A 22,668-nucleotide genomic window follows, 5' to 3' on the forward strand; every position below is an offset into this window, starting at 1 on the left:
TCTGTCTGCCATGACAGGATATAAACAGCAACTGTAACTGTATGATTATCAGCCATTCACTGTGTTTCCATATGACAAAATACTGAGTGTCGGTGTGCATAAGTGTGTATATGTGTTTGAGTTTGTGGTCATGCTGGAGCCAATGAAAATCAGTCCCACATGCACATCTAACCAGTGTGACCATCAGTAATTTAAAAGGGGAAACTGCAGGAAGAGAATCGAAGACTGACTCCTTCTCTTCATCTCAGTGCCGATTGACAAAGTTGAACACATCCATACGTCCATCCATACATACCATATGTATGTGAGAAACCGAACTTAAACCCACATTGAACATTTTAAAAAGTTGCCCACGTGATACATTATGATAATACAATGTGAACAAGTTGTAATAATACTCAAAGTTGACATGACAATAAGGTTATAATATTACAAAAAATTATATTAATTGTTACACTCATAGTATTACTTTATTCTCAAACAAATTGTTTCTGTCAAACATTCAAATGTATTCGTAACAGGATGGTGTTTGCAGAGCAATACTGTCACCTTGTGGCGTCTTATTGGTATTGCTGTAATTAATGTGTCCCTACTAGAAAATGTTTATAATTACCTATATGAATAGTTTAAACTGTAAATTTATCACAAACTATGATCCCAAAACACTTTAATATAGTTCCAAACGTATCTTACAGCATAACCTTGAAAATAAATTACTTAAAGGTAATTTGATTTTAGCACATCTGCCTCACAGTTCTGAGGACCCGGGTTGAATTCCAGCCTCTACTGTGTGGAATTTGCATGTTCTCTCCGTGACCACGTGGGTTTTCTCCGGGTACTCTGGTTTCCTCCCACATCCCAAAAACATGCATGGTACGTTTATTGAAAACTCTAAATTGCCCGTTGGTGTGAATGTGATTAGAACCACGAATAGATGAGTTTTCAGTGAATAACAGAGGATAGGTTAAGAATTATGCACATGGGTTGATTTAAAAAATACTGAACCGTGTATATGTGTGGGATTACAGTATTGGCATCACAAAAATACAAGAAGCCAAAGAAAACGCCAACTCACTTTTGTGAAGTTAATCATTTAGACCAGGGGTGTCAAACTCATTTTTGTCTCGGGTCGCACTGTAGTTATGATTTCCCTCAGAGGGCAATTAGAACAGTGAAACTATATAAATGTTTAATCACCAGATCATATTATTACCATTACACAACAAATTGAGGGCTAACTAGTTTTGAAATCAGAAGACTAGGATAATAGTTTGTTTAAGTATTGTTTAAGTTACTGTAGAAGAAGGGTTTGGTAACAGAAGAATGCAATATCTCAACATTATTGTTGATTATTATGACAATTTGGAATTTGGGTACAGATTTGAGCAAAAATCACGGAAGTTGACGAGCATGATTTGCTTTCGCGGGCCACATAAAATGATGTGGCGGGCCCCATCTGGCCCCCGGGCCTTGAGTTTGACACCGATGATTTAGCCGCTTACCGAGCTCAAGTCTCGCCAGATTTGCTCATGTCTAACGCATGATGATGTTCAGGACAAAGTTTGCTTGACTTTTGAAGCATACTTTTCTCAAAAAATTTGGTTGAATTCATAATTGTACCATTTTTTTTGTGCCACTGTACAAAAATATTAAACAAATGCATGCATGAATTGGATACTCTAAATTGCCCATAGGTGTAAATGTGAGTGCAAATGGTTGTTCGTTTGTATGTGCCCTGCGATTGGCTGGCAACCAGTTCAGGGTGTACCCCGCCTCCTGCCCGATGACCGCTGGGATAGGCTCCAGCACGCCCGCGACCCTAGTGAGGAGAAGCGGCTCAGAAAATGGATGGATGGATGCTAAAAAGGGTGGCTGTCAGCTGCCACATGGACTGGAAAACAGGTCACTCGCCCCCACTTCTTACTAATTAAATGAACTTTGGACACCGTTAAAACAAAATTGTGCTCTTTTTAATAGGACATTCCACTATTTTACCCATGAGGTTACAATGCAATGAGATAGAAGGATCAAAGCAATAATTTGTTTTTATTACAATGTTTATTTACATAAGCTAAAAGGCCTTTAGCCTGTTTAAGGTTCATGGGAAAGTTTGAAAAATTCTCCAAGGGATCATTTATAAGTGAAATATTAATCATCTGCTGTCAGCTGCAGAGTTTCGGCTAAAATGTTTTGAATTGAAAGAGAATTGTTTCTCAGACTTGAGTCTGCAACAAAAGTACATTTTCATATCAGCACAAATATTACAGATGAAAAGAAAGCTGAAACCCACTCATATTTGCATACATCTGGCATACTCTTCTCCTCTTCCTGCAGACATGAAGGGAGTAATTTATCTCATTTGTCCATCCAGCAGTCGCCGGACATGCGGATGTCTGGCCTTCAATCGGCAGCAATATGATGAAGATGATGCTAAAGAATATGAGGACAGGGACAAAGATGGACAGGATGGAAAAGGGGTCGTAGTCGCTTGTTTTTCTCTCACCGGATGGAGAGAATACTCAAGTGACTTGATATGAAACATTGTGACATTTATGGTTGTGTCTTATCCGCCAAAAATATGTGTAATAAGTACAGATAAGAGCCATGCGATTCACATCATTTACAGTTTAAACGGTTTCATTAAAATCACGCTACATGCTGACTCCGTTAGTGGTTTATTTCTGGACAAAAATGCAATGCAACTCCTTTCCCCTCCCACTTTTTGTCTTTTACTTTTGGGTTTCAGTTCTGTCCCTCACAGGTGCTGCACATCTTGGTGTTTACAAACTTTGTCTTGGAGGAACGATGTATACTTTAGTAACACCAGAGAAATGTTTTTTTAAAATGACCAAGTGCACTCAGGTGAAGTTCCAAGACGAAACTCACAATGAAGATGGATTGACTGATGGACCAAACGCAATACAGTTGCGTTTGGTCCATCAGTAATAAGCAGACAAGACGCAGGTGGGAGAGCAGGGAGCCGATTGTGTAGAATGCTGAACAGCAGAGCGCAGGGTGATGGCAAGTTGCCCCAATTCCCATTTAGTGCCAATATCTCCCCCCCCCCCCCCCCCCCCACACCCTCTGCATTTTTTACTACACTTACAGTGTTCCCCCCAGCTATATTGCAGCATTTGTATGCTATAGTTTTGTACATGTTTTTACAGTACAATTACTTACTTTAATGCCCTTGCATGTGGGAAAGGAGGGCCACAGTCACCAATATACTTTCCCACTGTTTATTATACAGTAAAACAGCACACTCACGAAGGAGCTGCTGTCGGCCACTTCTTGGATAGGCACTCACACGCAGACTCGCTGATGTCACAAGCCAATCCACCAGGCCCCGCCTCTTAAAGGCACATGCACGTACAGTATGTAACACAGAGCCCACAATACATTCAGTATTTTCTGCACATTTTACGCTTGCAGTTTTTTTTGCGGGTAGGTCTGGAACATATCCCCACAATGAATGGAGGTAAATAACCAACCAGCAACAAAATAAAAACAAAGGTAAATGAATAATATGAATAGGATATGTGACTTTAATAGAGTTGACCTTGACTAAATCTTCCCCCCAGAAAGAGAAGACTAGAAACAAATGTGGCCAACAGCAAGTGAAGAGTGGAGCAACGAGGGAAGCCAGGAAGATGCCAAAACAAAGAAAATACACAAGCAAAAAGCACGAGGTAACCCAAACAGAACCATTTAAAAGAGGAGCGAGGCAGAATACAGTACAGTGAATTTACGTTTATCGAGGGAATACATTCCAGAACCTCAATAGGTACAAATCCACAACACAGAGTGACCATATAGAAAAAACTTTTTGAAATATATAGTTTTACCCTTCCGACACGCTTTAAATATGTTCAAACATATTCAAACACACTTTTCAAAAGTATTCCTTAGCCCCTGTTGTCCCTCTTTTTTTTTTTTTTTTTTGTGTCACTTTCAGTTAACGTTTACTTCACCATGCCAAGTCAACATCATAGCAGGCTAGCATTCAATGCTAGCACACCTGCCTTTATAATTGCAACGACGCGATGAGACGGAAATCTAGACATAAATAAATAGCAATTTGTCATGATCTGTTTTTTTGGTTGACTTTGTTTAGATAAGATTTAATTTAGTTTCATGTTCACGTCATCTATGTTCATTTATGGTCTATTTGTTAGGTTTTCGTCTCCACCTGTTCTCGTCAACCCTGTTCCTTGTGTCACCCATCTTGTCAGTTTGCTTGTATTTACTTCCCTGGTTTCTTGCTGTCTGTGTCGGAACATCGTTGTTGTCAAAAATCAGTGTCATGTCATTTCATGTTTCCTGTTTGCAGTTGTGGTGATTTTCCTGTGTTTCTTTGTTACTTTAAATCTTGTTTTTTGGACTTTGTTAATTGAGTATTTAGATTATTTCATATGCCATATTTGCCGTTTTTTTTTTTTTTTTTAAATATATTTTTTGGGCTTATGCCTGCACTCCCGCCATGCCACTTTTGCCAGCAACTCCAACAGCTCGGGGCTCTGGAATGTAGCAACCCCACCATGGTCCATGTCAAACTTTTAACGTCAACGCGCTGGGTCTTCATTGGAACTGGGTGAAAACGCCAATGTTTAGGGACAAGGAGGCGGAGATGGATGATGGGAGGGGTTTGAGAAGGGATAGGGGACTGCTTACTGGCAAGTCAAAAAGCAGATGTTTCGAATGAGCGTGAGTCATCATCCTCTTCAGGCTCAGCTCGCCGCCTCCTCTGTATGTGTCCCATGAGAGAGAGAGGCCAGTAAGTCCTGAAATAGAGCACACTGACTGGTGTGTAGGCACAGAGGCGAAACGAAAAGGTGGAGAGAAAGGAGAAGAGTGACGAGGGAAAAGCTGTGTGTGTGAAAGGAGAGAAGGAGTGAGAAAAAGAAAAGGAAGGCTGGGGGAGGCCTAGAGGAGGCGTGCTCACATTGAGAGAGAAAAAGCTGGTGGTGGTTCTTATACACGCACACACACACACACACGCTAGTCTCCGGAGTTTCTCTTTGTGTGCCCTCCTTTGTGGAATCCAAGCACTCTAAATTCCAGTGAACCTTCTGCGAGGACTTCAGTTATTTCTTATCACAAAGTTTGCAGCTTTATTTTTGGACATGGGCAGAGGAAAAGAGCTTCTGCTTTTTCTTGGTAAGTCCTTCCTAATTGTTCTGTGTGTGTGACTGACTGCCTGAAATGAAAAGGAAAAACCAAAAACCTACAACAGGCTTATGAAATGCTATTATGCCTTTACCAACATTTACTTTCTGAACAATTACTAATGTTTAATCTATTCAGTGGTTCATTTTGTGTGGGTGTGTGTGTGCCCAGGCTATCGCGTGTTAATGCACTCACTGCTTTATATTGTATTAACCTGTGTCAGCTACCGGCCACGGCCTTAGGTACACATACAAAATCCAATGAGATCCAGTACAAGAACTGTATCAATACTCTGCCTTTTGGCAAAGTCGATACTTTAAGTTTATAAAGTAATTGTTATCTTTATGAAGACCATTTACAAGGATACCAATTACATTATTATTGTGGTTTGGCAGCGGTACACCATTGTCCTGAGAGGTGTCAACCAGTTGGTAACCCAAATATTAGTTTCAGTGTCAATGTGTTGCCTTAGTTTTATACTAGTGAAAACTACAACTATAAGAAACATTTTGTTACGTGAATACATCCCTGACAATATCACTAAAAACGGTTCATTATCTTGGTGGGGGAAAAGCTATTTTTTACCGTGGAGCTGTAAAGACAAAATATGGAATTATCTCATTTTGCCATATAATGTGCTGTTGTTATTTGATTAATATACAGCATTATATATTGTTTTTCTACTGTACTTCTCATGAATATAACAGTATATATACATATATATGTATACAGTATCCTGTATTATGTTGTCTTTCTCAACAAGCTCCACATAGAGGAACAACCCAGTTCAGCGCACATAGCATTTTATGCTGTATGCTGATTGCTGAATACATATTTCTGCCAAAAGAGCGCGAACAGCCATAATTTCCAAGCAGTTTGGATTAGAGGGTTTGGCCTCTTTATTTTTATGACATTAAAAATAGCCTCTTGATTCTGTCTCTCACTCATGTGATGTGTGTGTGTCATACACTGGTGAAATCACTTTCATTTCTTTTTACCTTTAGAAAATTATTGATATCTTGAGAACTATGCAATTGTTTGCATTCAAAAGGATCCCACCAATTTATGACATAGTTTGTATAATCATAAGGAGAACATCGAATAAACAATACATTCAGGACATTCGGTGCCTGTAGGGAGAAAGAGTAAGGATGATTTTTGACATGGAACATTTGGAAAATGTTTTCTTTTTTAAAAATATTTTTTCTTTGCCACTTTATGTGTCAAAAAAATACCCATTCGCAAGTGATAATCCCCCTCCCACCCCAAAAAAAAACCCCAAATAACAAAAAACCCAAAACAAAAATCACTCAAATTATGACCAGGACATGAATAACTTGGGTTAACATTTTGCCAGATGTAGTTCTGGAGTACATGTGTGTAGTTAATTATAACAACCAGTTTACGGTACCAAAGTAGTATTAGTATTTAGTGAACAATAAATATTTTACAAACTAAATCATCTATATTACTTTTTGTATAATAATTGTCATGAGAACAGACACACGGCACAGCTACTTTTTGTTGATAAAATATGATATGACAATAGCTATTGTTTGTAATATGAGGTAAACAATGGCGATTCCTTTTGGCACTTGTCCTTCATCTTGCGTCTCATTTTAAGAAGCTGACAAAAAAGTAGAAGTCATGTGCATGCTGTCTTGTATAGAAACACCAACTTTCTGAAAATTCTCTGCCCACATAATTTTGGTCAAGCTTTAGTTTGATCATATAACTGTATATGCTTTTTGTAAAATTCAAGTTATGAAGAAAAGATAAGCACTTGTGTGTGGGAGGAACAACAGGTATGGTTTCGTAGCATGCGACTGAGAAGCGCTATTTCTCATGTGTTTTTATCAAGGTGAATATTAGTCTTGGGATTATAACTACGAGTAGTAGGCGTCAGGTCATGAACTATTGGCACTACATGCGTGGCTGCAAGTGAAATAGAAATGAAATCCAATAAATAGGAAATGTGAGGACTATCTAGTTAACGCTAATCTATCTGATTGGTAAATGAACGTCAGCTGCACAAACGAAACAAAGTCACGTTGTTTATTTTCAGTCCTTGTGTTTTTTAGTCATAGACTTGGAGGCAGTGACGCTGTTTGGCACACTTACTTTCAAATTATGGCTAGTTTTATCTTCACTGGGGCCCTCCAGCCCAGCCACAAAGAGGGAGCTCATTGTGGCTAAGGGGAGGGCGACACAGGATAGGGAGCTGTGTGTGCAACAAACATTCCGTGTTACACGCCTGTTGTGTGGCTAATCTCGCGTATGAGGGGTGGGGGATGCTGTCATGGTTGCAAGCATACTAAATAACACAAAACAGGAAACACAATTACAATTCTCAACTTGCCCATTGCATCATTGGGTCTCTCCTTCCTATAAAATCGTTTGTTTGTGACATGTTTTGGACAGGATGTCATTGTGAAAGGAAGAGTGAAATTCACTTCAACACAGCTGCGTTGGTGTCTGAGAGGAACAGGACATTAGACACTGTATGCAAGTAATTTCACAAGAAAGGCACACTCATTGGCTGAAGACACATGATAACTGGCGGTCACGTGCATGAAATTTAGATATACTGCACATAACATGTCTCCAATTCCTCTCATTGCGAAAGAAAAAAAACTCAAAATCACATATTTGGGCCTGACAATCTCTTGTGACAGTCAGTATTGGCCTGCATAATCATTGCAGCCTTTCGTGTTTTAAACAGCGTTAGCTTTTCATTGCCTTAATATGTATATATCTCTTCAAATTAAAGTTTCAATATAGTCCAGCATTTACTTGATTTTATTTACCATACACCTTTTGTACATATACAGTGAAGTTGAATAACACTTTAAAAGCAGTGGTCACATTCACAATTACAAACAGAAAATATGTCATATGACAAAGTGAAATAAAACAGCACAAGATCACTTTGACACTGCTGAAGTGACTTAAAAGATTAAAGGAGGAAGGAAGATCAATAGAGCTGCGTTGCTAAGCATGCACAAACTTCTGGTCAGCAATTATTTCCCCATTGTTGTTTTCGGTTGAACAGCACTTGAAGGTAAGCACAAGTGCCTCACAGGGTTTGAATCCCAGCTCAGAGCCTCCTGTTGGAGTTTTTATGTTCTCCCTATACTTGGATGTGTTTTCTCAGGGTACACGCCTCTAGCCCAAAGTCAGCTGGGATTGTCTCCAGTTCACCTGTGACGCAAACGAGGACAGATAGAAAATCGATGGATGGATGTTGTCTCGTGAGAAACTAACAGTTCTCTTGCATTCCCTGCAGGTTTAATGTGCACACTGAAGAGATGCACGCCTTTGTGTGACAGTGGCTTGAACATGGAAGGAAGCAATTGTGTTGGTAAGAAACCTGACTCTGCTTAATTTGAATGTTCCTGTGCTAGAGGTTGCTAACATTGTATGTCAAGTGACATAGATAAGATACAACATCAATGATGTTCTCTTCTTGTCGGATATGAGCTACATCAACATAGATTAGAAATGGTCATCTTAAAACATCTATTAACTTTAGAGGAAATGATTTAAGTGGCATTCTGACTTTCACTTTAACTCATACAAGTGTAAAACTAAGTTAAATGTGGTCAATGTAAAAACATGACAGTAGGAATTCCTGGTTTGCCCTCCAAACAAATGATCATTAAACAACAACGCCGAGGTGACTTTTTGCAGTAAAACAATGTATACTGCCAACACGACACGGTGTATAATTACAGTAACTCTTCTCCTACTTTCCTCCGAATGGCCAGATGTGGATGAATGTCAAGAAACTCCTGGACTATGTGGCAAGCACACACTGTGCTTCAATACATATGGCACCTATTACTGTCAATGCCAGTCTGGCTTCACCAACATTAACGGAAACATTAATTTCACTGGCATTGATGGACAGTGTCAAGGTAAGCGAACCCGCACGGGCCGACCAGTGGTGCATTTCTCCGTCCTACCTCTCTCACGTGCCCTTTTGTCTTCCTCCATTAGACAAAAACGAGTGTGGCCACGACATAGAAATTTGTGGTCGCATGGCTGATTGTACCAACCTGATTGGGAGCTTCAGGTGTACCTGCAAATTTGGGTACACCAAGACCAAAAGAACTCCAGAATGCAGAGGTGATTGCCATGTTGTTTTAAGGTGACCTGTACTTCTGTGAGAGCAATGGTTACATGAGCACACAGTCTTGATGCTGAAATTGGTCGATGGACATTAGAGATTGAAGTCGAAAATTCACTAAATTATGCACACAATGATTTAAAATGTCTTTTGTCTTAAATGGAGAAAGCTCAGGCTTATTAGCTTAGCTGCTTATGTTCCCATAGCTTTGTTAACACTGTGAAATGACTAACAAAAAAAATGCTAAATTGGGTAACAAAAATAAAATAAAAAATAGGTACACTTAATCTGTATGTTTTTTTTTTAAGATCAGACAGAATATTTTAATGCCACAGGCTGATGATTTTTAGGCTGAGCACGGCGCAGCGTATTTGCCACTAATCATTCAGCATCAAACAATTCTCTTAAATAAGGCCATGGGTGGGAAATATCTTGCTTATCCTAACTGGTCTCATCATTGGCGTTAATGCTCCTTGGTTTTTGTTCCTCCATGCTGCTGCTGCCCCTTTTTTTTACCACCTTATAAATCCCCAAGCTCTCTGTCAATCAATCCAAATCTCAAGTGCAGTTGACATTCCTTCTCTCTATGTCTTTTTACGTCCTGTCATCTCGGGAGGTTGAAAAAAGTATTTAAGCATATTTTGACAAAGTAAAGCATAGAAAGTACAGTTTTCTGTTTTCAAATGTAGCAAGTAAAAGTAAGACGTCGTCAGAAGAATAAATACTCAAGTAAAGTACAGATGCTTGAAAAGCTACTTAAGTACAGTCATGAAGTATGACTACAAGCACCACCACCACTGATTGTGCAGGTGTATGCAATGTTGGTTTCGCTAAGTTCATGTCTGTTTCTGTTGCGTTTAGACATTGATGAATGCGAGGCAGCTGAGAATCGGAAAGAAGACATCTGTGGAAGTAAAGGAAGTTGTACAAATTTAAATGGAAGTTACTGGTGCAAGTGTGCAAAAGGATACACTAATTATGGCAATCAAAGGACTCCTTGCTCTCGTGAGTGTTTGCATCATTTTTGTTTTTTTAATGGGGCAGTTCTGTATGCTCACGCTGAAACATTTGACCTTTTTCCTCTAGAACTGGATTGCGAAACCTTTGATGCCAGAAGTGTACCATTACAGGTAAAACATGGGCTCATTTTCGTTACAGTTCAGTTAAATTTTGATATGTACTCTAACACTTTCTGGCACATATCTGTTGACAGTTGATAAGAATGGAAAACAATTGATGTCCTCTAATGTTGTCCTTTGTTTACTATGTTTAATTCCCCTTTTGTGTTGGTAGCTGTGTTCATTGATGTCACAATAGTTACATGAAAACAGAAACAAGGAAAATGAGGTGATAAATTTTAAACCCTACCATGGTGGACACGTCTTGGTGCATTTAGCGAATGGTGCGATCGATCATTGCCAACAGCTTGCCAAACTATCTCCTTTGTTGTCAAAGGTTTCCTCTCTATGTGGCCATCCACTTCTTCCTGTACGATCGCTCGATGTTTTTGTGGTTTGATAAAAAAAAAAATACGACAGTAGAGAATATTGTAAGTCAAAATCCGATACGGGGTTGCAGTTTTTCCATTGCAGCGTGTCGGTTGATGTGCAGTGCTTAATTGCTTGGTGTGCCGCAAAGAGTTGCCAACTGTAATTATTTTCCCGATCGTCCACTTCAGTCACGTTCAGCTGCGTCGCTTGGTGTGTGCAAGGTCTTAGTCTTCAATTAACCTAAGCTGAATGTTTTTGGAATCTGGGAGAAAGCCAGAGTACAGAGGGGAAACCCATCCAAGTACAGGGAGAACATGTCAACTCCACATAGGGAGGCTGAAGCTGAGATTCGAACGCCGGACCCCTGAGGCAGAAGTGCTGACCACCAGGCGACTGCGCTGTCCTTGTCTATACATAAAAATACAAACTTTCCGTAGTTTATGTTCGCATGTTCCCAGTGCAAACCAGTTTTTTTGTGTATAAATTGAATTGCGTATTTTGAAAGCTGAATAGTGTTATTATTGTTTCCTCTCTCAGTATAACAGCGGCTTGGCAGATCTGTTGTCCATGATGAGAAACAGCTGCATGGCTCTGTCTAACTCAAATAGCAGCAATGAAGGCAAGGCTGATGGAGATGCGCTACTGGAGGTCAGGAAAGCAAACATTGTGGTTTCCCAAAACACACTCTCACTTCCTCATCCTTTGTGCTACAACTCGGACAGAGACTTCTGACCTCATCGGAGACCGTCTTATCATCAGTCTATATGGACGCAAATGAAGACATGTATGAGCTGCTCAACACAATGGAAAACTCCATCAGGCTCATCGCCCCACAGCTCAGAGACAACCGCACCTCAATGGGGTCCAATGAGACAGGTAACAACCAGTTTGTCATTGATATACAGCAGAAGGGCTGTCTGCTTTAAGTTAACTGTTTGTTTGAGTAGCTGTGGAGATTGCAGTGCACAGGGGAATGACTCTGCCCACTGGACCGGTTCATCTGGCAACTGAAAACTCAACGCTGGAGACTGACTGGAAAACGGCAGCCGGAACAGGAGCATATCCTGGTAAACTTCTTTTTTCCTTACTATTTCCCGCAAAAACAAATAATCCCTGAAACATAACTGACAAGGCCAGATTGTTAGCAAAAGTAAAAACAAAAATGTGTGGCGCACCTTATTTCCATTGATAACACAGTGGCTCAAACAATCAATTCCTGTATCCTCACCCTTGTCCAGATCCTCACCAAAATGCAAAGGTTTCTTCTTTGGCTCATGTGCCACCCCTCTACAAAGTTGATTGGAAATCACTTCTGTACAGTGTCATCCAAAATATGTCTTTCACTAACTGCTGCTTGATTCTACACTGAAAAAAAAACAATCCATCCATTTTCCATACCGCTTATCCTCACTAGGGTTGCGGGGGTGCTGGAGCCAATCCCAGCTGACTCTGGGCGAGAGGCGGGGTACACCCTGAACTGGTCGCCATCCAATCGCAGGGCACATATAAACAAACAAACACACATTCACCTACAAACAGTTTAGAGTCTTCAATGAACCTACCATGCATGTTTTTGGGATGTGAGAGGAAACCGGAGTACCCGGAGAAAACCCACGCAGGCACGGGGAGAAAATATTATACATACTAGAACACAGAACCACACAGGCGAGGCCGGAGTTGAACCCGGGTCCTCAGAACTGCGAGGCAGATGTGCTAACCATCAGAATCAGAATCAGAATCAGAATCATCTTTATTTGCCAAGTATGTCCAAAACACACAAGGAATTTGTCTCCGGTAGTTGGAACCGCTCTAGTACAACAGACAGTCAATTTACAGAACACTTTGGAGACATAAAGCATTGACAAAAAACAACAACAAAAAACAATTGTGCAAAAAGATGCAGAGTCCTCTAGCACTTAGAGCAGTTCGAATGGCTAATATTGCAATAGTCCGGTGCAATGACCATTGTGCAAAGGGCACTGAGACTTCAAGGAGTGTATGCGGTTTAAAGTGACGAGTAGTGCGATAATCTGGGACAATGGTTGTGCAAATGTTACAGATACTCCTCAATCAGTGTGCAAATGGAGCAGATGCTACTCTGGCATGAGTGGCCACTATATGCAAATAGTGCAGCACGGCGAGACAACTACAGTGAGTGCACGAGTAATACATAATTGGCCCCACAGAAATGTGACAACGAACTCAAGTCAAAAAATTGCCAGCTTGTTGTAATGGAATTATAAATTAGCTGTTTAAGAAGTTGATTGCAAGAGGGAAGAAGCTGTTGGAATGTCTACTAGTTCTAGTTTGCATTGATCGGTAGCGCCTACCTGAGGGAAGGAGCTGGAAGAGCTGGTGACCGGGGTGGGGAGGGTCCGAGAGGATTTTGCACGCCCTTGTCTTAGTTCTGGCAGCGTGCAAGTCCTCAAGGGTGGGTAGGGGGGTACCGACAATCCTTTCAGCAGTTTTGATTGTCCGTTGCAGTCGGAGTTTGTCCTTTTTTGTAGCAGCACCAAACCAGACTGTGATGGAAGAACACAGGACTGATTCGATGACCGCTGTGTAGAACTGTCTCAGCAGCTCCGGTGGCAGGCCGTGCTTTCTCAGAAGCCGCAGGAAGTACATCCTCTGCTGGGCCTTTTTGAGGACGGAGTTGATGTTGGTCGCCCACTTCAGGTCCTGGGAGATTGTAATTCCCAGGAACTTGAAGGTCTCGACAGTTGACACAAGGCGGCTGGACAACGTGAGGGGCAGCTGTGGCGAAGGATGCCTCCTGAAGTCCACGATCATCTCTACAGTCTTGAGCATGTTCAGCTCCAGGTTGTGTCGGCCGCACCACAGCTCCAGCCGCTCCGCTTTCTGTCGATATGCAGACTCGTCACCGTCCTTGATGAGGCCGATGACAGTGGTGTCATCTGCAAACTTCAGGAGTTTGACAGTCGGGTTCGCTGAGGTGCAGTCGTTCGTGTAGAGAGAGAAGAGCAGCGGAGAGAGGACACAATCTTGGGGCGCCCCAGTGCTGATGCTGCGTGTGGAGGAGGTGGCCTCCCCCAGCCTGACCTGCTGTGTCCTGCCCGTCAGAAAGCTGTAAATCCACTGGCAGATAGCAGGTGAGACGCTGAGCTGGAGAAGCTTGGATGAAATGAGTTCAGGGATGATGGTGTTGAACGCTGAGCTGAAGTCCACGAACAGGATCCTCGCGTAGGTCCCTGCACTGTCGAGGTGTTCTAGGATGAAGTGCAGTCCCATGTTGACTGCATCATCCGCAGATCTGTTCGCTTGGTAGGAAAACTGCAGGGGGTCCAGCAGGGGACCTGTGACACTCTTGAGGTGGTCCAGCACAAGACGTTCAAAGGACTTCATGACCACAGATGTCAAAGCGACAGGCCTGTAGTCATTCAGACCCGAGATTGCAGGTTTCTTGGGGACTGGGATGATGGTGGAGCGTTTGAAACAGGATGGAACTTCGCACATTTCCAGTGATCTGTTGAAGATCTGAGTGAAGACTGGAGCGAGCTGGTCCGCGCAGACTTTGAGGCAGGATGGGGACACGTGGTCCGGGCCTGCCGCTTTGTTAATCTTTTGTTGTTTGAAGATGCGTTCCTGTTCATGGATGGTTAACGCAGAGGTCAGAGGTGTGATTGTGGTCGCGGGTGCGGCCGGGTTGGTGTGTGGTGTGAAACTGTCCTTTTCAAATCTGCAGTAGAAGGTATTCAAGTCGTTGGCTAGTGTGCTATTGTTCTCAGCTTGGGGGGATCGTCGCTTGTAATTAGTCAGCGATTGGAATGCATGCCAGACTGATTTAGAGTCGTTTGCGCTAAACTGTTTTTCCAACTTTGCTGTATAGATCCTCTTTGCAATGTTAATTTCTTTGGTCAGCTGGTTTCTAGCTCGATTATACAGGGCCCTGTCCCCGCTCTGATATGCGTCCTCCTTAGCTTGGCGAAGCTGCTTAAGTTTAGCAGTGAACCACGGCTTATTGTTGTTGAATGTGCGAAATGATTTTGTTGGTACACAGACCTCTTCACAGAAACTGATATAGGATGTGACAGTGTCCGTATATTCATCCAGGCGCCCACCGTTCCACCCACTGAAAAGCAATGATGAGCATTTTCTAAATTTTTTAAGTCTTACATTAAAAAATGTGTGCGCATTCTTCCGCATTCGTTATTAGTTGTTTTCAAATGTCCCCTGCGATTGACTGGTGACCAGTCCATTGGCCGCCTCTCGCCCAAAATAGCTTGGGATAGGCTCCAGCTCTTCCGTGATCCTATTGAGGACAAGTGATATACGTACATAGAATGGATTTTTAATGTTAATGTCCTGTTAATGTTATCCTTCAACATGTCTACATCTTAATGCAACAATCCCAAAGCCATGTGAATTACAAACACAAAAACACAAGTTGGAAAAACACAACATTGCAGTCACTACCAAAGCTACTGGTCTTGACTGCAGTTTTTGGAAAAATGCGTCCTAACAAAGGTAATTAAAACAATATCCCGTATCCCTTGCCTTCTCGCGTTCTCTGCTTGTTGGAGGAAATTACTTATTGATAAGTACATGATCAAGCATATCCAATCTAATTGTGTCTTCTTCTAGGCTTTGCTATGGCTGCCTTGTTGAGTTACCATAACCTGGAAAGATCTGTTAACCGCTCCTTTGACAAGCTCCAAGGATTTGAAAAAGATGGCATTGAACCAACTTTCAAAATCTTCTCCCGGCTTGTGTCTGTTGTGGTGTCTAACCCATCCACTCAGAACCTGAGCCACCCAGTCATCCTCACACTCAGACATCTCCAGGTTTGTCCTATTTGGACCAATAGTGCCCAATTTTTTTTTTTGGGACTTGGAAACTCTTCGTTCTTTTCTTGTGCTAATCTAACTCGAAAATGAAAAGGCAAATTTATCCTAAATTTGAGCAAAGCATTTATTTAAACTCATTTCTGAAAAGCAAAAGGAAATATCAAACAAAACGATGTAATTAACTTAAATGGTTATTTTGGTTATCATTTGGTAAATGCTTTTGGTGAGAGAAGTGACTACGTACTTAGAAACATCGCAATGAATGATACAGCATGATTAACATGAATAAATAAGGTGGATAGGAAGAAAAACACAAACTATCAACACCATGAGATTTGAACAAGTATAAGAATAACAATTACCCAATTGAAGAATAATAATTCACACCTTGGGACAATTTTGACTCAATTTTCCTAACATGGGAGGAAGCCACAATAGCTGAAGAAAACCCACGCAGGCACGAGGAGAACATGCAAACGTCACACAGGCGGGGCCGGGATTTGAACCCCGGTCCTCAGAACTGTGAGGCTGATGTGCTAACCAGTTGTTCACTGTGCCGCCAGTTTCTCAATTTCAATAATTTAATTCAAACACACATTTAGCTGCTAAACGTTTAATTGTTAAACCCACAGAGTTTCCCAATCCACTACTTTGTAGCCAATTTGGATGCCTGTCCCCAGTCACAAGCAACACTGTTTTTATAGCTGGTAGAGTGGAATAATGGCACAGGGGGCTGGCAATCACCATTGTGAGGAGCGATTTTGACACTTTATTTGAAGGATAAAAGCAAAAATACAATGGGTGCCAAGCAGGGGTGATTGTAGGAAAAAAAAATATTTTAAATGGACAAGAAACGCCAATGGCAGTCAGTAAGCCATTCAGTAGCACCTTGGCTTCAATATTATCACATGTACATGGCACAAAAATGAATTTCTCTCAATCCAATTCAAACAGAGGAGAGTTGTACTGTTTGACCACCTGAATCGTTTCCTACAGCTAGACAAAAAACCGTCAGCTAACTCCTACCTGACAACATTAGCAGAAAAAAATGACTGGTAATGATAACAGTGTAGGGGATAGATGAGAGGGACTGGGTGGAGCAAACCCTTTTTGAGGCAATGGAGGAAGGGGGGAGTTCCTGTATTTTTGTTGTTAAAATATTACTGTACGCTACAACCAAGTACTGTGGATTTTACACTTTTCCAGGTTGTTTAAAAACAACACACACATAACGCATACGGTGGAAAGTAAAACTGGCAAATCACAGTTCTCGCTCACCCTGGTTGGGAACAATGTGGGAAAATGAGAGATCTGGTTGTGCTTGTGTGGTTTAGAACAAATCGGAGGCAAGATACATCTGTGCATACTGGAACGACAGAGGTGCCTGGGCCACAGATGGTTGCCATCAACAGAAATCCAATGCCACGCACACAGTGTGTCGATGTGAACATCTCAGCAGTTTCGCCGTGCTGATGGCTCACTATCCTGTAGATGTAAGAAAGAAAGAAACACACCATATCAATGTGTCTATACATACTTTTTGCCCTCTTGCTGATGTTTTTCAACGGTCAAACAGTATACAAAACACATCATGAGCTTTGCTGTTTTCAAAGCAGGCATTTATTTGGACAGTTGGAGCTACAATATATTTTATACCAGTGTCTTATATTTGTAAGACACTTTTTTACACAGCCTTAGTGCTCTGAATTAGCATTGTTGTATTCACCTTATTTGCTCGAGGAATAAACTGCCTGCTTTGTAATAAATAGATTATGCGCCTCAGGTTAACGATTGTTGTTGGTGACAGTTCTCTCAGACCGGAATGCAAATGCAATAACACGTTTGTTTAAAAAGCAGGAAGTTAGATTACATTTACCGCAGTGGGTAAAACCACCAAACAACACATAGAAGTATAACAGTTTGAAATGGTTTCACACTGTCAAATTTCCCCCTTCAGCAATCCTTTGCAATCCTGTTGATAACAAAGATCGGACTGATCCTCTCCCTGCTGTGTCTGAGTGTTTGCATCCTGACGTTCAAGTTCTGTCGCTCCATACACGGGACACGAACAACCATCCACCTGCACCTCTGTATCTGCCTCTTCATTGCTGACCTCATCTTCCTGGCCGGCATTTCCCAAACAACACCTGAGGTATGTTTGTCCAAGCAGTCAGTGACATTGTTTCCATGGATGGCGATAATCTCAGAATCAGAATCATCTTTATTTGCCAAGTATGTCCAAAACACACAAGGAATTTGTCTCCGGTAGTTGGAGCCGCTCTAGTACAACAGACAGTCAATTTACAATCTGATAGAGGCCTTAGCATAATGAATGTGCGGAGTGGCTGCCCTCATTGTTTACATACTGCAAAGGAGGACTCACTTATTAACATTACAGCCACTAGTCACGGTGCAACATTGGAGGATCTCATGACATTTAAAAGCGCTCTCCACTGACTTTAAGCATAGTATTGTAGGATCCAAATGAGGATTTCAATAGTGGCATTCAAAGAGGAAGCCTGATGAAAGATACTGTATGTAAGATGCTGACAGGAAACCTATACAGGAAGTACTCGACCTACGACGTTTCGACTTTACGACGGCCGTGCCTCGTCCGCCATTTTGTCCCCAGCACCATAGTGTTTCTGCTTAGCTCGTGCATAGTGCTTGACTGTGTTTGTGCGCCGGGAGTATCTTTGCCTTTTTCGCCAACCCAGTTTACGACGCATCCGACCCCCTTGGACCCTCCCACAGGTGGTGAGCTCATGGGAAGTACATTTTTTCGTACTGTATTTAATTCAGTGATTCTTTTGCGTGCCACTAGACAGAGCCCCTGTAGTACTAGTGGTATTCGTACCACATTTTGAGAATTACTGCCACGTTTAATAATGCTGTTTAATACATAACAGCATTATTGTCCTCAATTTCATTCTTTGTAAATACAAACTGTGGGGAAAAATATAGAAACAATAGATATCAGGTCTCCAATTAGAAGTTTTTCATTAGGATACTGCTATAGTAATGCAAAATAAAAAAATACATGCATGCGTCACACCCAAAACACTGGACCACAGGTCTGTTGTGGTGTTTGTGCTGCTCAAGATAATGAGCACTCCTCTTGTACAGTTCTACTGTGATCAGCAGAGATGAATTATGCGTAATTTGATAAATATACAGTCAAAGTGTATTCAAAATGTTTTTGGATACCACTTGGGGTATTGCTATACGTTGACACTGGTGGCCTGACCTTCATATTTTGGTGTTTTCAGTTGTTTTTGCAGGTCAATGTGAATGGGGATTGTTTTGAAAGTGGCTATGTGAACCTTTTTAAGAACACAAAGGAAAAAAATGTGGTGCAATCGTACGCTAAGGTCACTACCTATTACCGCATGAATCCTCAAAGCTCTCAGTCTTCTGTTGATGTGGTCTCATGGTTATCTTTCAGCAAAATTTCAAACACAAAAAGCAAAAATTCATATTCTTTATAAGGTTAGCACAGCTCGTATAAACACAGCAAGAGTCATTTCATTCCTTCTACTCTCTATGCAACTTCCGCTCTTTATGTGTTTATATTGCATTACAGGGCGGCTGCAGGTTTATTGCTGCCATGCTCCATCTTTTCTTCATGGGCGTATTTGCATGGATGCTGCTTGAGGGGGTGCAGCTTTATCGTATGGTTGTCCTGGTTTTCAACGCCACCATTCGGCCCCTCTACTTATTCCTATTCGGTTACGGGACACCCTTGGTTGTTGTCGTTCTATCTGCCATCATCAGACCCAAAGGATATGGAACTGAGGAGCAGTAAGTGTGTTTAGAAAAGGATGAAACATTTGTGTTTACGTGATAGTACTTGAGTGCACAGCAGAGACCTGCTTATACTTGAAACCGTATGACCGTGATTCTCATATCTGCACTGCAGCTGTTGGCTGTCCCTCAAAGACGGCCTCATCTGGAGCTTCTACGGCCCTGTGTGCGTCATCATCTTCCTCAACGTCTTCTTCTTCATCGTCACCGTCTGGAAGTTGGCCCAGAAGTTCAGCAGCCTCAACCCGGACCTGTCCAAGCTCAACAAATTAAAGTCAGTGAACGCAACCTTTCTTTTTTGCCTTTCCTTTTGTGTTTGTATTCTACATATACAGTGCAAGTGTTCCCTTCCTGAACGTTTCGGATCACCAAGCCAATTTTTAATATCTCACAAAGGCAACCCAATTAAATATGAAATTCAGTTTCTAAATGAACAATTTATTTATTAAGGAAGAAAAAAAAAACGCATCCCACCCTTGTTGAATCATGAGTTAATTATAATGACCATGGTTTTGTGCTGAGTTCAATTCTCAAGCGCTCTTGTGTAGCAGCAGGACAATAACCTGAAACAAACCAGCTAATCACCTCTGAATGGTACAACACAAAACAACAACAAACACAAACAAAGGTACTTGAGTGGCCAAGTCGAAGTCCGGACTTAATTTAAATTTAATTACATTTACGAGGCTGGATTTGAACCATCCTCAGAACTGTGAGGCAGATGTGCTAACCAGTCGCTCACCATGCCGCCTACTTGCAGTATATCAACATTATTATTATTATTATTATTATTATTATTCAAACATTCATTCATCTTCCGTTCCACTTCTCCTCACTAGGGTCGCGGCCGTGCTGGAGCCTATCCCAGCTATGTTCGGACGAGAGGCGGGGTACACCCTGAACTGGTCGCCAGCCAATCGCAGGGCACATAGAAACATTCGCACTCACATTCACACATACGGGCAATTTCGAGTTGTCAATTAACCTACCACGCATGTCTTTGGGATGTGGGAGGAAACCGGAGTGCCCGGAGAAAACCCACGCAGGCACGGGGAGAACATGCAATCGCCACACAGGCGGAGCCGGGGATTGAACCCCAGTTCTCAGAATTGTGAGGCAGACGCTCTAACCAGTCGTTCACCGTGCCACGTTATTATTATTATTTTTAAAATTATTTATTTATTAATTTATTTTTTACATATGGCGGCACGGATTTGGCTCCCAGGCCTTGAGTTTGACATCCGTGATTTAAAGCGATGAAGCGCCGCAGGCAGACACCTTCAGGAAAGTGGTTCTGCCTCTGGACCTGGCTCAGGACCTGGCTCGGCCATAGTTTCAGCAAAGCTCCTGAAGCCTTCTTTTTGAAAATTGCAAACTTCCCCTTTGAAGTGTGACAATTATAAGATATATCAGACATCAGGAACGGGGCAAATACCTTTTAATGGCACTCACTGTACATACATCCTCAATATGTGTATATCTATGTCTTTATGTGTATATCTATGTCTATGTGTGTTGATGTCAAGCTTTAAAAACAGAAATTTATAATGTAAATACTTTGCATGATTTTGTTTTTGATTTGTTTTCAAACAAGGCCCAAATAGAAGGTTAGTTAGAAGATAGTCTTAATTGTCAATCCTGTATCTGATGCTTAATACCGTGGTGTAGAGTTTTATTTTTTAAAAATATTTACATCTAGTCTCTTTTTGATGAATGATTACTAACTGGACTGACTGCTGCAAAGATCCGAGTCTGTTTTTGAGCATTTTAATCTTTGAAAACAAGCAGTAAACCAACGTGAAGGTTGCTCTACCAATGTATTTTAGAATGTTCTCTTTTCTGATATAATCAAGCAATTTATCAGATATTGTTGCATCTGCATTTATGCTAACCTTAATGTCACGGTCTGATTTCCTCTGCAGAGCTTTCACAGTGACAGCCATTGCCCAGGTGTGCATTCTGGGACTTATGTGGGTGTTTGGAGCCTTCCTATTTCGCAAGGGCAACGTGGTGGTGGAATACATATTCACCATCTTAAACAGCCTGCAGGGAGCACTGGTCTTCATCATGCACTGCCTCTTATCCAAACAGGTAGGGTTCATCTACTCCTGTTTTATACTACTAGTGATAACGTTTCGTCATTGTTTTCTGCTCCTCTGTGCAGGTTAGAGAGGAGTACTACAACTTTTTCTCCTGCGTCTGCGCGCCAAAGAAAAGATACTCGGACTTCAGCAGTACAAATCCATCCAATAGTCAGTCACAAGTAAGAATCATGTGACCCCCCACGCCCTCTCTCCACCCTTCACCCCAACACACGTGTGTTAATGTACATTAAATCATCCCCATCTGTCAAGCTACTTCTAAAAATATTTTGTCTCTGTCCTTTTAGGGTTCTCGGAGTGGGCAAAACACTGGAGAATCCCACATATGAATCGCTCTCATTTTGTAGTCCTCCCAACGAAAGACATGTAGCGAATATTAGATTTTAAAACCTCAAAATTAACCTTTGAGCCAAGGCATCCAGATGATGTTTTCAGGTGCTTACGACAAAGCTAGTGTTTCAAATTACTAGAAAAGATGAAATGTCATTCCTTCCACAGAGATATGTTATGTCATACTGTTTTTTTGAACGATAATGCTTTTAAATATTTAACTATGGCCACAACAGCAATGGAGTAGCCTGCGGTAAATAGTAACTATGAAAAACAAATCTAAAAGTGAAGATATTTGATATATTTCTTCTTGCTTCCATCTTGAGCATATCTTTATTCTTATATATTCCCTGTATTCCCTTTGAGCAGTTTGGGATTATTTTATGTGAAGAACAGACATGGAGTTTTGGATGTATTTTCCAGGTAAAATGTTTAAAGTTAATTGGTCATTTAGAGAGAATAGCTTCCATGTGCTATATTTCACCAAATGGGATTTGTTTTATGGGAGAGAAAACAAATGACTAATATTGAACATAACTCATGAACTGCTTTGAGCCATGTTCATGCAAACCCCATGCGGGCCTTCAGCTTAATGCAACACTTAATACAGAACCAAACAAGAGCGTAAAGATACAATTATCAAACTCAATATGTATTTGAATTACTTATGGCAATGGTGAACACTATTTTGGTTGGTTTGCATTTGCCTTTAGACACTGGTTGATGGGACATTTTTCCAAAGGGATTTCTTAAGAGCTATAGAACTCCGACCCACCCATATGATGACTGTGCAGCTTCCTGTTGTTGTGGGATTAAATTCCACATTGTTATGTCATTATAGT

The 22,668-nt window shown here is 41.3% G+C and overlaps 1 protein-coding gene across 3 annotated transcripts; it reads left to right on the top strand.

Annotated features, from left to right (window-relative positions):
* Window positions 1-4,703: 4,703 nt before the first annotated feature.
* Window positions 4,704-22,661, top strand: LOC133476294 (adhesion G protein-coupled receptor E1). Of its 3 annotated transcripts, XM_061769473.1 has the most exons (17): window positions 4,707-5,157; window positions 8,453-8,527; window positions 8,934-9,083; window positions 9,166-9,294; window positions 10,157-10,300; window positions 10,382-10,425; window positions 11,323-11,433; window positions 11,508-11,661; window positions 11,733-11,852; window positions 15,388-15,587; window positions 16,925-17,083; window positions 17,548-17,742; window positions 19,174-19,391; window positions 19,510-19,668; window positions 21,317-21,485; window positions 21,559-21,657; window positions 21,784-22,661. In XM_061769473.1, the coding sequence occupies exons 1-17, from the start codon at window positions 5,124-5,126 to the stop codon at window positions 21,823-21,825; spliced, it is 2,202 nt and encodes a 733-aa protein (XP_061625457.1). In that variant the 5' UTR covers window positions 4,707-5,123; the 3' UTR covers window positions 21,826-22,661. The 3 variants fall into 3 exon arrangements, 2 of the variants coding, with proteins under 2 accessions (XP_061625457.1, XP_061625458.1); XR_009788015.1 differs by lacking the exon at window positions 19,174-19,391 and having other exon boundaries at window positions 4,704-5,157; window positions 21,784-21,821; XM_061769474.1 differs by lacking the exon at window positions 9,166-9,294.
* The last annotated feature ends 7 nt before the right edge of the window (window positions 22,662-22,668 follow it).

This window comes from Phyllopteryx taeniolatus, chromosome 4, assembly GCF_024500385.1.
Source record: "Phyllopteryx taeniolatus isolate TA_2022b chromosome 4, UOR_Ptae_1.2, whole genome shotgun sequence".
In the NCBI taxonomy this organism is placed as follows: Eukaryota; Metazoa; Chordata; class Actinopteri; order Syngnathiformes; family Syngnathidae; genus Phyllopteryx; species Phyllopteryx taeniolatus.